This window comes from Rhyacophila brunnea, unplaced genomic scaffold (genome assembly GCF_057557595.1).
Source record: "Rhyacophila brunnea isolate RB1 unplaced genomic scaffold, BYU_Rbru_1.0 scaffold_18, whole genome shotgun sequence".
NCBI classification, from domain to species: domain Eukaryota; kingdom Metazoa; phylum Arthropoda; class Insecta; order Trichoptera; family Rhyacophilidae; genus Rhyacophila; species Rhyacophila brunnea.
This window is the reverse complement of record NW_028232837.1, coordinates 20,255,344-20,270,371: the sequence shown is the minus strand read 5'-3', so window position 1 is coordinate 20,270,371 and position 15,028 is coordinate 20,255,344. Positions and strand designations below refer to the sequence as shown.

The window sequence follows — 15,028 nt, the reverse complement described above, 5'->3', positions numbered from 1 at the left end:
CCACGAGTTGTTAACTAATCAATTAGTAATCATTGAATCACATCGCAAAACTAATGCCCAATGCAGGCTACATATTTTTTCTTAGTTTGCACTATTCTCGGATGAACTGTGATTGGATAAATGATATCATGCTGATAAAGTGACATGTATTATAGTAATATTGTTTTTAATAAAGACTCGTCTAGACTGGTGTGTTGGTCGTCCGTTGATTCGTTATCTTATCTCTTTACACCCCGTTTTTATTTGGCTAATTATTGTCAAATATATGCATAATGCAATGCATATTGACCTACTTCATTTAATCAATGTCATCTGCCTATAATTATTGCAGTATTTTTAATTTCTTCGATTTCCGTTAAAATATAATCATGTAGGTACTCGTGTGAATATTGTGGGTTGGGGGGACGCGGGTCTATGACAATTCGGCGCCGGGACAACTGGGCGCGTGACGCAATCGAATGAAATATACATTTAATAGTATTATATTATTATTTAATACTTTGGTGAGAATTTAAATATGCACCCGCAAATAATGATATAATTGTGCATAATATGTTTAAGTTCCAACAAGATGAGAGTTCTTTTATTTTTATATAAATTCTCAGGGTATGGACCTAATAGGTTGAGCAAGTGGCTGACATACATTTCTCGCAAAAAACCAAATCTGTTAATACAAACCTCTACTCTGTGGAGGCCCATATGATCCTATTAGGATCGGACATGGTCGGAGAAGGACTTTATATATATATAAAATTGTAACGACCGTCTATTTATTTCATTCGACAGTGCGGCGCCCAGTTGTCCCATTCTTGAGGGCCGCCACTGGAATCGTATGGATACTCGCGTAAGATTGCCGAGGAAAGAAACTGACGGAGAAAAGGAGTGTAGATCGATTATCGTCGATTTTTCGATTTTTTTAAGGCCCCTAGTCACACTGCCTCCAGCATAGAAGAAGGACAATAACCTCGTCTAGCATTTTTCATGTGTTTGATTGTTAATATAATAATAAAATATGGTATAATATCGCCTGTACACGTGCATGGATTTACTGGCAGCAATAGTGAGTATTTTAAACTATTGTGACAATAACTGTTTACACGTAAAAGTACCGACTGTCTCGCCAATCTCATCCTTCAAGAGTAAGCGAGACGCGATGTTGTCATTTTATGGTACTATTTGACAGGTTATGAAAATCGGTTAATCTCAAAATGAGTCTCTGCGCGGTGTAGTTAATTTTTTTTCCGGCGGGTTCTCCACTATCGTTCTACTGCGCAGGCGAGATATCGCGCAGTCCAATTGCACATGAAAATTCAGAAGTAAATTCAAGAATTTTAACCTAATCTAACCTACCAAATAATCCAGTATATCAGCTATTTTCAAAATTTGTTTGCCGCTGGTCCACTAAACAGATAAGAACCTAAAATATTAAAAAAACATACAAAACAAGTTAATGCTTTCATTCTAAAAAGAAAACATTGCGATAAATATGATATCATGCTGATAACATAACATGTAGGCATGCCAAAACGAAATCAGTCATAATGGCGACGTTCATTGGGAATACATTGAGTATATTATATCATTAGATAATATCGAGGGTATACTGACAGAAAGCATTAACTCATTAAAACAAGTTCTGAGATAATCGCAAAAAGTAATTTTTTTTTCAAAGCGTTCTTCCACATAGATTTTTTTATGATTTAAAAACATTTTTTCTACATTATAAAGACTAACCTTTATGGCAAACACAATATACGACATGATACAAGTCCTGTATTTTATATACGCAGAACGCATTAGGTCATTCATTAATCATGCTTTCTATCAGAATAAAAAAATAACAATATGATTTAATAATGTTTCTATTTTCTCACCATTATATCCTATGGCTTTGTGCGTTTTACCAGGACATAGAGCGTAAAATTGTATACATTTTGGCATTTAAAACAGAAAAGCAGCAAAAACTTAAATAATGCGTTCTGTCAGTCTCGATATAATACCTATCACAAAACAGACTAATACGATATAAATGCGAAAGCCATTCGCCTTAGAGTAAGGATTTAAAGCCAGTTTTGGTTAATGATTTAATGACGTTCAGTTGACATAACGCAAGAATGTGTCCTCAAACATTACCAATATTGAATTCGCGTTTCGTCAACGCGACCCACTTTAATGCATATTACGATACAGATGGAAGTATTGAAAATTACACATTCTTTAACACGTTTAAGTTTATCCGATATTTATCCATACTCGAGAATTGTACCTTCTTACAACACAAAGACCACTCCAAACTAACCCACCACGCACCACACAGTTTTAATCGAGCTTATCGCGATGCCCTAAGTTTGGATGTGAAACATTAGCAGTTTTTTTTACGCCTGGTAATGTCTAAGGAGCAAATACCCAAGACTGAGGTCGCTACACTCTCAAGTGAGCTTTGTCTAAGTTTAATGAGTTAACGTAAGTTAATAAAAGGTGCCATATGAAAGGCACGGAGAACGAACATAAAAGAAAATTTATTTAATATACTTAAGAATACAAAAACCAAGCTAAACAATACGGACATTAAAAAACTATGTGAAGAGGTCTTCACGACCACAATAAGACGCATTATTTTTTTAATGCAATATAATTGGCCTTATTACCTTCTTACAGCCACGCCCATTGGGTAACCCACTTCCCGTATTTTTATATTCGCTGAATAATATAGCATATAATTCGCATATTACGCCCACGATGGCCGAGCGGCTTACGCGTCGGCTTATAATGTCGTGGGTCCCAGTTTCGAATCCTGGGTTTGGAAAATACACATATTGTTTTTCAATTTGGAGTATGGACCTAAAATGTTGAGCAAGTGATAACATCAATTTATCGTAAAAACAAAAATCTGTTAATACAATCTTCGACTCTGTGGAGGCTCAAGACCCTATTAGGATCGGACATGGTCAAAAGAAGAAAGAAAAGAATAATTAATGTTATACACACATTATTAGGATTTTAAAATTAGCAATAATTTTAACGCTTTTTGCGCCATCTAAAATATTCTTCGTGAGTTGTGTCCTTTATGTCTTTTTATTAAATGATAAGTCAGTTTTTTTCTCATCATTATAATGGATTCTACAAGTATTTCCAATCAATTAGCATACATAAAGAAAAATGGATTCTACAATTTCCAATTCAATCAATTAGCATATTACATACAATTTTCTGACAATTAGGGTTGTCACAACTTTTTAAACCGAAATAGTCTTATTTGTAATGGCAATTTTTATTTCGAACTCTTAGTGAAAGTTTTTTTGGCAACCCTGCACTATTCGACGGTAGTGGACGATCGATCACACCTGTTAATACCATTATCCATTACATGAGATAATTATTTACACTGGACCAATTCCTAAGAATAGCAAAGTGTATTATTAGTCAGTAGCTTATTGGATATTGTGCTGGGTAGGTGTTTAGAATTATTTTAGTGCGGCCGTGAATGTGTTAAAATTACAGATTATACATAATTATTGAATAAGTTTATAAACATAGTTTTATATTATTGTACTGACGGTAAGTTATTTATTATTTTCTGTCTTCTTTCTGTGACATATACTTACGTTATATTTTTTTCCATTCTCCTCTGCCTGATGCTGCGTCTGAAAGGCATGTGATGCTGAGATCAAAACAGTATCTTGAGATTCTTCATTCAGGACGTTCTTCTGCTTACCCTTAACCTTCCTTTAGAATGGATCATAAATCTAGATATCTAATGATATGCCGCATGATATAGCCAAAGTATGCCAACTTTTTAGTTTTGATTTCTTTGATTATTTCTTTATCCTTCGTATCTTCGACATTAATTTGTCTTTCCAGCTGATGCAGATCATGTGTCTACGCCCACCTTTCGAAAGCTTCGAGTATTCTGGGCGTTGTTTGTGGTCGCGCATTTGTTTCGATGACCGAAAATACATGGCATTGTACCATTATTGTTCGATTCTTATTTTTAAGTCATGATTAGGTATAGTATTTTCCTCAGCCGTGTAAAAGCCATTCAGGCCGCAGCGCCCGAAATAGAAAAATCTACGAACCGGAGCGCTCGATGATTTCTCGAAAATGTTAAAATATGTTCGATTTTTTTTATTGAAGTACATACATAGTTATCGTAGGTCACTTCTGCTCTTAAGACGGTACTTCAGTGAAACGGCAAATAATTTTCAACTATAGGTGCGACGAAATTTTGGACTCGCTGGCAATCGGAGAGCGAACGTAGAGCTGTGAACACGTAAATATGTTTGATTCTCATTTTTGTTTTATTTTATTAATATATATAAATATATTTATATTTTGTTTTGTATAATGAAAAAAAAAGTCGGTTGTGCGGCCCGGTAGGAAATCTCATTTTTAGAATCTGGCCCAGCTGCTGAAAAGGTTGGCCACCCATGTTTTAGACCATGCCTCAACTCAGGTATAGCCTTAATGCATTTTTCCCTGCTCTCACGTGGTATAGTTTTCAATCCCGATATTCAGGAAAATTTGAATTTTTATGCACCCGTCAATTACATGCGTGGTCGCAGCAGCCATGACCTATTTTGGGTGAAAGCTGTTTCCTCATGTCAGGCTCACCAGGCACCAATATCGAGGGCTGAGCGGCTGGTCAATGCAGTTGTAGACATTTCTAGCGATGCATTATGTATTATATTTTTAAAATTCTATCTTATTGTTTAATTTGTATTTTTTTTTAATTATTGTTTTTTTATTTTATTTCTTTTCTATAAAATTATTTTTTGCTTTGTTTTTTTTCTCTACCTTGTTTTTTCTATAGTTGATTTACTTGTACTTTTTATTCTAAATATCATGTTGTGAACGTCTTGAATTAATAATTTGTTATGTGCTCAAAGTGTCTTTTTAAATAAATAAAAATATATCTACATTCAGTTGAGTTTTTCGAGATGTGGCTGTATAGACGCATCCTCAAAATTCCTATGAGTGACCGGGTGCTGCCATGTTGACGTTCTCAATCGAATGATCGTTTTCGTGGTTCAAGAACCTTCGTGATTGGTACGCCCCGGTGGTGGCCGACCTCCTTTAGGGGGTGGAAAGATAAGAAGAAGAAACCTTTCTTGGAGGGATAGATGCAATAACCATATTTATACTTCTATACTGCATAATTGCCAAAGATTATGGCAGGTTGACGTTGTCAAAAATATTTCGACGAGAAAAAAATCATTTCTACGAGATGTCCTGCCCACAAGCAGTGCATGTTTGCCTACCGTCACGGGGTGTCACTGTTTTGTACAAGTCGCAAGCCATAACAAAGACAATGTTTGTTTAATAGGAACACCCCATAAAAATACAGGGTACAGTTCGGTTATGAGGAATACAGCGGAAAACACATTTTGAAAATACCCGATATACTGGATTATGTGTTAGGTTGGGTTAGGTTAGATTAGGTTAAACTAACAAATAATCCAGTATATCGGCTATTTTCAAAATGTGTTTGCCGCTGTATTCCTCATAACCGAACTGTACCAAAAATATATTTAAGACATCTCCCTATTTCTAAAACCATAGGTGATTTTAATTTATATTCAATTTTGACCTTCCGTGAATAGAGTCGGTACAGTTCGGTACTCAATTCACGGAAGGTCAAAATTGAATAGAAATTAAAATCGCCTATGGTTTTAGAAATAGGGAGATGTCTTAAATATATTTTTTTACATTGCGTTCGACAAACTGGAATGCAATTTTTTTCCCTTGGCGGGATGATGATGGTAACATTTATTAAATATAGTAGGGACAACTAACTTTGAATAATGATAAAATTCAAACTTATATAAAGTCATTAAATATTTATAACTAAGTAGGCAGTTAAATATATTGTTCTTTTATGAACCGGAACCGAACCCTAGAGTCGGGGTTCTATTTTTTTAATTTGATGGAGCCTAATCCCGGAACCTAACACCATTCGATTTTTTTCACTGGAGTCGAACCCAGAACTGAACCTTGATAAACATTGGGGTTCTAGCTGCTCTGATTGTAATTCTTATCTATACATTTACATGGGGGAATGGCTGTTGCTAACACACTAATGTATCGAGATACTTCATGATTTTGTGGGTATGTTAACAATATTGTTCATTTGGTTCAAAACACCTATGGCTTAGTGTTAGTCCCAAAGCATCAATAATGTATGTTTGAATAAGCACTGATAACGCTGATAACCGAGTCACTTTTAGGGAAAGTCAGTGCTCCAATGTCAGTGTTAATATGCACTAAGAATGTAATGTATGTAAAGAATTAATGTTATCATAATTGTCCCATTAATCTCTTGGCCGCTGCCTGAAAAGATTCTCAACGGATATCCTAAAAGTTTTGATTATTTGATAGCTACAATAATATTATATAGGCTCTAGATAACAACCAAACACACCCGTGGCGAAGGGTGGAGGTAGGCTTTGGAGATCCTACGTAAATAGTGCACACTAATCTTTGTCAGACATTCTTATTTGTTTTCATTCAATTAATAATATAAATTGCAGATGCTTTTGGTTAGTTTTTAAAATTCAATTAAATTTCTCTCTATCTAAAATTCTTCTATCTATAAAATATCTAAAGTTATGGCATTAATTCATACATCTTATAAATTGGAGAATAATTTTTATCTGTTATGGTTTGGTGTTAGGCATGGTTTAATTGAAATTTTAAGTTTTTAGTATCATTGTGTGAGTATATATAATGCGCGTACATACAGTTATCCTTTTCTGCGTTGATTCACTGTATCCTATAAGACAGTGGCGAAGGGTGACTCTTGGAAAGAGGAAGGCTATGGAGATCAGAGAAAAACAACACACTTGTCAGGTATACTTATGGGAAATAAGAAGATAATTCGACATTACTACTGATGAATGGCATGAACACTAATTTTTCAATCACTGACAACATAAATTTGAGTGATGAGTTTAAATTACGTATTTTTCAAAACATTTATACACATCAAAAGTCTATAAGTCTATACCGAAAAAACTTCACTTTTCCCAGCAAATAAATAGACAAATTTGTTAAAGACAGATGTCGCGCTGTGGTATATTGTTTAAAACTTTTAACTGACTGGCTGTAATCTGTATTTATTTATAATACATTCCTACTTTCTTACATATACGACAGATGTCATTGGCAAATAAAATTATTTTTATTTAATAAAGTGTACGTCAATAGGCTATTAAAAAATATTTTTATAAAGAAGGTAGGCTTTAAATAATCGCCTAGTATGGAGTCTTTGCCACTGCTATATCATATAATAATTCCATTTATTTAACCTACCAATAATTATTTTATCTTATCAGTGGCAGCGCTCGAAACGGACGAGTTCGTGAAATCCTCAAGAATACTGCTCGGTCTTTTAGAACAATTTTAAATGGCGCTCCTGTTCTGGAATTGTTATGAAAATCATTACATCAATTTTCTTTTTTTTAATAAGAAACTTGACAATATGTTGTACACACTTATTTCTACAAACAATAATAAGATTTTGTGTTGTTTTGTTACAAAGTTTTTAGGCAATCGTAATATAACATTATTTCTGATTAATGACAGTTTTGTACCATTCCATCGAATTTGGGCTTAGTATTCCAGGATTCGCTCTCCAAGATCTTCAATGTTTGTAGATATGGTGAGATATTACTAATTAAACTAATTAAACGATCGTGTATAATACCTGCATTATTTATAAGTACAAAACAGTGACGTCCCGCAGAGGTAGACAAACCATGCACTGTTTATGGCGCAGAAAATCCTTTATTGCTCAAACCTTGTCTGTCTAACTAAAGTAGTGGGTAGCAGGGGTGAAGGGTGGATAGGCTTTAAGATCTGACATAAATAGCGCACATTAAGACTGAGCTGAACAGGAACAAGGTCATTCATAGTTCAGTCAGAAATTAACCTCAGCGTTGAAAGGACGTCATTTTAATTCAGTCTAATCTCAAAAACCTCTAACCATCTACAATTCTCGGTCGAATGAATAATCATTATTATTATTAGTATTATTATCTTCAAACATAACATGTATGCGATGTAACCTGATGCCATCCGAAGGAATACAGGGCTGTCAAAATAATATCAATCTAATGGAACGTTTTAAAGAGTTAAAAATTTAAAGTTAAAAATTGCTAGTAAGCTATTTTCTTATTATTCCATCTGTACAGTAGTACAGATGGAATAATTACATATTTCCAAGCGTCAAACAGCATACAACATTCATTTAAAATAAGTATGAAAAGACTAGCTGATTTTGTTATGTTATTTTTGTATTGTTCTTATTTTTTTGCTTATCAACATATTTCACATATTATCTGATGATGTGTATTTTGGGTATATCGTAATATGTATCTTGTATCATTAAAATTGCTATTAAGTTGATATAACATAGGAAAATCTGTAAATCATTAAAATGTTAATTTCGTTATAGTTTTTAACTAAACCTGTGCAATTACATATTAGATTTAAACACTGTTGTACTGTGTGACTTCTATCATATCAGATAGCCTTACGCGAGATGGGCATTATAAAAAATAAAACTGTAGGATGTCGGCAGAAGAGTAAACAAAACCCAGCTCATTGGATAACCGAATGGTAAGCAACTGTATATATTATATTTTTCCGCCAAATTGCACACAATTAAAAACAATTTATCATAAAAACAAGTAAGACGTCTTCGACAGCCCTGGGTGATTCAATACTGTCGGTACCTTTTGTCTTGTTCTCAGCGATCTGCTAGCTTTGAATAAAAAAAATCTGTGGGTGACTCCACGTTAATAATCATTTTTTATAAGTATAAATTATTTCTTGCATTGGCTTTACTTACCAACAAAATACAATAATTATTGTACCTACCAACTAAAAGTAAAATTGCGTTACTTGTTTGTAAAAGTGTCAGACTAAATTAATTAAACTAATCGGGTAAGTAATAAAAAGTCATTAATTCAGTTAGCATTTACTTGGTAGAATTCCATTTTAAAAGAAATGAAAATATAATTAATTATATTTTCATTTCTTTTAATAAAAAGTCACTTTCTTTTTATAATAAACAGACATCACCATATTCCACTTTTTTTTTAAAATATGCATTAGAATTAAACAATAATATGTACCTATTTTTTTTTTAATAATTATGTAATAGGTCTTACACATTCAAAATAAATACTATTCATTAATAATGTTTTTTGGATAGCACATGAAATAAAAATGTAGGTAGATATGTATTTCAACATCCTTTGTATATTTAGCTCTCGGACAATTTCAGGTTAAAACGTTATTAATATATTATTATTAAGTTTATATATCGTGGCTATCCATCATATTGGTTGCAATATTTCCCACCAAACAGCTGATTAACAAATTGAATTTTGTAACATTTACGTATATTAGAAGATATCATTTTTTGGTCACCCCATATTTTATACACTTTGACAGTGTTATGATTTAAATTTAATTAAGAGATCATTATTTACTTTAGACCAAAGCATTGTCGGCGACCTTTGAATATTACCAGTAGAGCAACAATTCCGGACCACATGTAAAAAAATCATATTTTCAATTCTCAAGGGCAATCCTGTAGAGCGTCCCCTTAAGCTTTGTCAGTCATACGTATTTGTTTTTATTGAACTAAGACTACAATAATTTACAGATGTTGGTTAGTTTTAAAAATCAAATAAACCCTGCTTAAGACGATACATCAGTGAAACGGCAAATAATTTTCAACTATAGGCGCAACAAAATTTTGGACTCGCTGGCATTCGGAGAACGAACGTCGAGGTGTGAATACGTCAATTTGTTTCGTGATGACGACGGGGGTATTAATTCTTAAATCGTGTAAAGATGACAAAAAACGTTACCCATTTACTTGAAAAAGAAAACATGTCATTGAATACATTATTATTGTTACTAATAGAACAATAAACCGAACATTAAATAGACGCATGTTGGATTTATATGACAAATTATATTTCGTTCGGCATGCGTCATTTGCACCCGCGACCCGCAATCCGCGCATCGCCTAGCCACGATCTTTTTAGACCATTCCTCAACTGAGGTATAGCCTTAAACCAAACCATAATAGATTTGGTATACTTTGGGCGATATGACAGAATTGTGCACACTTTTTCATTCATACTTATTTATTTTCGTTGAATTAACTGTACATATTATATTGTTGGTTCATTTTTTTGAATCCATTAAGCCTCCTGCCTAAACCAAACTATAATAGAAAAAAATATTCAAAGTTATGTATTATTTGATTGCATAATTTTAGATATTTTATGGATAGACGAGTATTTTTTGACTATTATTTATTATGGCTTGGTTTCGCAGGGTTTAATTGAATTTTAAAAACTAATCGACACCGTCTGTAAATTGTAGTCTTATTTCAATGAAAACAAATACGTATGATTGACAAAGTTTAGTGTGCACTATTTATAGTGGATCTTAAGAGCCTACCTCCAGCCTTCGCCGCTGGTATATACGATAGGTATATTACAAAAAAACTCGCACATTTTAATATTATCGGAAAATTATCGAGCGATCCGGTTCATAAACATTTCTATTTCGAGCACTGATGAATGGGTATTATTTCAGTTTGTTTGAAAACATTGTTTTAATGTGGAAATGTATTTCTTTATAATAAGTGAATAATAAATTTATTGATGGTGTCGAATACTGGTTTGTAATAGCCACTGCTTGGATGGGTATTCTGCCTAATCAAACATAAATTAATAATAAACAAATTCTTTTTCAGGTTATTTGTATAGAAATTATGAAATGTTTATTAACCCGTCGGTTTGTGTAATGCTGAAACAAGATTGATTCAGGTTCATCATTATTTACGTTTGTATTGTCTGTTTTTATTCCGTTAGAAAAATGAACAGTGCGTACGAGAGAGACTTTACATTAATTATAGGCAACAGGGTTAAAGTTTTAATTTTTTTGTTTCAGAAGCAACAGTGGTGAAGGATATCCGGGATCTCCAAAAGTAGTTAAAGTCGTCAGGAGAAAGACCATGGACAACATTGTGCTATCTGACATGAAGCCACCTGAAGATTTGACGGGTGAATTATTCAATATTAATTATTTTGAGGAATTTTGCATGTGGATTTTTGTTTCTTGTCAGTGTTTTTTTCCTGCCATTATCTGTCTCAAACAGAGCGCAATGAGCTCCGTGATGTAGAACAGACACAGAACAGATTAATAAATAGAATTCCGATAAGCTATAACCCAATACACTACATTTTGATGCAGGGTTTTGAATCTGAGTGTCCTACGAAAATGAACCACACATTATAGACGTGCAACAATGTGTGTTGCAACCGTCAAATACGCCAAAATTGAATGAGCGTCAGTGCATAATCCGAAAGACGAAGGACAAGTGTATTCTCGACACGTGTTTAAGTTTATCCCATATTGTTCCACACTCGAGATCGGTTGCGTGTTACTCCACACCCGTCGAGTATTTTAGTTCCCATTATTTCCGAGTTCCCTGAGAGCAGATTTTATCTACGAGGAAATATAGTTAATCATTCACTCAACCACCATTCTGAGGGTAGGAAAATGAAAAGCGTTATACGTAAATAAAATCACTCACAATCCGGATCAAAAAATACATCAATTTATGCAAGACTGCTTACTACTCAACTGCAATGCCCCGTAGAAAGGAGACCAGATTATATTGTGTACCTATTATTCAAAGTAGATTCATTCATTCTTACTTTTCCCAATTATTAAATTTAATATATTTGTATATCTGGGATCGACAGTGCCCCGTTTTTTAGAATCCTTTAGAGACCAAAATAGCACCTATTGACGAGGTTGATCTAGCAATTTATTTCATTGGTTGCGTTTGTGACGGTTACATGTAAATTGTACGTATTTCATTTCACTGTAGCACAGCTCACCGTGAGCTTTCTTATCGGAGAGATGAATAAATTACGCATTATTCGTGGAGCATTTTCATAGCTGATTTTGGCAAAATTCATGAATTTAAGAATGAAAACCTTACCTAACCTAACAAATAATCCAGTATATCGGCTATTTTCAAAATTTCTTTGTCGCTGGCTTCCTGTAAACCGACAAGAAGCGTGTTTTATTTAGACATGAATTTTATCTCAGTACTATACGACCTCAAGAGGCTGAACGGTTTAATATACGACCATATATTTCCGATACAACATTCACGGGGAAGTGTGATACGGTGAACTGCATACATAAAACTTTCTGGACACGGTTTGTGATAAGGTACTCGACATAAAAAAATGGCTACACAGTTTGAAAAGCATCACTGCCAACTATAAGGTTGCTATTATAATTTGTTGATGCACTTTGAAGAACTGGCATGTCTATTGTTTTTCTTTTGTTTATTCAGAGGTCTGGAGCAGTTGGCTGAAATAAATGCCTCTTTGAGAGCTTCAGGGGACCAGGCAGTGATATCAATATCATCAGCATATGCCAATAATTTAATTGACCAACGAAAGTCTAATTATCTAGGGTCATGATAAAAACATTGTTTACGTAAATACTTATAATGAGCAATAATTTTTTATTGACAGAAAAAAAGACCAAGAGAAAACTGCTGAAGTTTCTCCGCGGTGCTGACCGGGACTTCAAGCTCAACATCGGGAAGTGTCGGAGCTGCAGAACAGAGTCCATGCCAGCGCAGGCCGCCAAGATCATCATACCCACTTTGGTAATAATATTTTACTTTTATTACAAAGAGTTTTTAACAATGTTTCTTTAGGTAAATCGTGACTAAAATAGTAATATCGGAGAGGTAAAAGTTTCTAAGCCATAAAAATGACTTTCTCATTGATTTGATTGGTAGGATTCAAATTAAGAATAAACAGAATTCAGAAAATATTTAATAACAACAAAACCGTTCTGTGTGGTTGATTTGACTGGATAATCACATACGATTTTAAAGTTACTTTAGGGCTTAGAAATTTACTTCTTGGCCTCTGAAAATAAATGTACCGTTCAATTATACAATTACACACATAGATTAAACATCTCATTTAGTTATGAGTCACGCTATCTTTTTTTCCGGAGACCCCGTGATGCCTTTTCCACAGGGCATTAAAATCCACTAAATTGACTCCTCTTCTAGGATTGTGACTGAACTGGCATCTGACGGTCTTATAACCAGGAGTTCAATGCAATTGAGCTTAGATTAATGGCCGAGAAGTAACGTGTTGGCTTATATAGTCATTCATAGGCATGGCCCCCACATCGTGAAGCGGGCCCCCCTACCTATCGCTTAGGATAAAGACACTGTGATGCTCTACAGTAGCGTTTTCTAAATGGTGTACGCCTTAAAATCAATGTGTAAGTATACCTACCTATTTAGTTTTTTTGTATATTTTAATACCTACATCCATTTGAATTATGGAGTTGTCGAGTGTCGATACACAATACAAAATTTGTATTGTACAACCACATAATTTTAAATAATAACATTATTGAAGAAAAGTAGCGCCCGCAGGCGACTTTTTTTACTATTAAAGAGAATTTGTGATTTGTATTTTTTATCACTTATCTGGTTGACTCACTATGCCGGGCCCTTCCTGAGCCCGGGCCCCCAGGCTAGAGCCCTGTCAGCCCCCCCCTTGTGGGGGCCATGGTCATAGGTCTCGGGTTCTAATCCAGGGCCCAGCAAATTCACCCTTTTTTCCACAGTTTTTTCCAATGACGTGTGCATAGGTAAAATACTGGATTTATATATTTCTGTCAATTCATGGTAGAAAAGCATTGTAATATTGATTTAAATACAACGCACTTGTATAGACCTAATTTTACTTTTATTAAATATTTCAATTTGTGTTTGGGTCGGAGTATGGACTCAATAAGTTGAGCAAGTGGCTAACATCCATGTCTTGTAAAAACAAAAATCTGTTAATACAAACCTCCACTCTGCGGAGGAGATATTATATGGTAAAAAAAAGTTATTAAAATTAATACATATTTTTTTATTATTCAACAGCCTGGGTGCTGTGTGATTCCTTATTTTTTCTCATCTTAGAAATTAACATTAATTTAATCAGTTTATTATATAGACTGAGGAAACGTCAAGATGAAAATTGAATTTAAATTCTAATCAATTTATGTTTTGTACTACTTCATTTGAATCATTTTTTTGCAACCCATGTTTCACCTTTCGGCATCTTCACCCACTTGTCGACTCGCCAATGGTTTAATGCACACTGACACGGAATACAGTTAATTCTCGTTTATATAACAAATTAATGAAATAAAACAATGTGAAAACATTACTAAGTACAGAAGCAAATATAAAATGTATTAACATATATTTGTTTTGAGAAACTCCAGACACACCCATGACATTATAAGCCAATACGTTACCGCTCGTTACCGCTCGGCCATCGTGGTCATAAAACTAATTTCTACATAACCAAAAACAATATTCATTTCCAAATAATAATATCACAAAAAAATAATACATAATTCTGAAAACAAATCATAATCTTTCATAGATAAGCATTATTACATTATCAATGATGAGCAATTTTCTCTCATACATTCAGTAGTATTGGCCATACGCCGCTGTTAATACATAACCTGTGTGAAACATGTAACTAATTTTTAAGTTTATTGTTAATTTTCAATATAGTGTATGTAATAATTGTGACTTTAAGATATCCGCTTCATGCATGACAGTCTTTTTCTAATCCACAATGTAAGTATAATTATTCACGTCAGCGCCGAAGGATGGATGTAGGCTGTTAAGATCTGCCATAAATAGTGCACACTTTGTCGGTCGTACGTATTTCTTTTAATTTTTTTGTTGGTTACCTTTTTAAATTCAATTAAACCCCACGAAAACCAAGCAAGTATATGGATTTCTTCTGACAGCCTTTTCCAAGGCTTTTATCCATCTCTCTCGGCATTCAGCGGCAGGTTAGGGCCTTCTTCTGTGTAAAACTTGTGAAACTCTTGTTATGTCTGTCCAACTGGTCGAAGCTCTACCTTACTCTCTGACTTT

At 33.9% G+C, this 15,028-nt stretch overlaps 1 protein-coding gene across 2 annotated transcripts in view; it reads left to right on the top strand.

Annotated features, from left to right (window-relative positions):
• Mekk1 (mitogen-activated protein kinase kinase kinase 4) overlaps positions 1–15,028 on the top strand; it is a 100,633-nt gene that overhangs the window by 40,083 nt on the left and 45,522 nt on the right. For both annotated transcript variants that reach the window (XM_085945401.1, XM_085945400.1), the window contains 2 exons: positions 10,975–11,087; positions 12,582–12,718. In XM_085945401.1, coding sequence (XP_085801527.1) covers positions 10,975–11,087; positions 12,582–12,718 — 250 coding nt within the window. The remainder of the gene's footprint in view (positions 1–10,974; positions 11,088–12,581; positions 12,719–15,028) is intronic.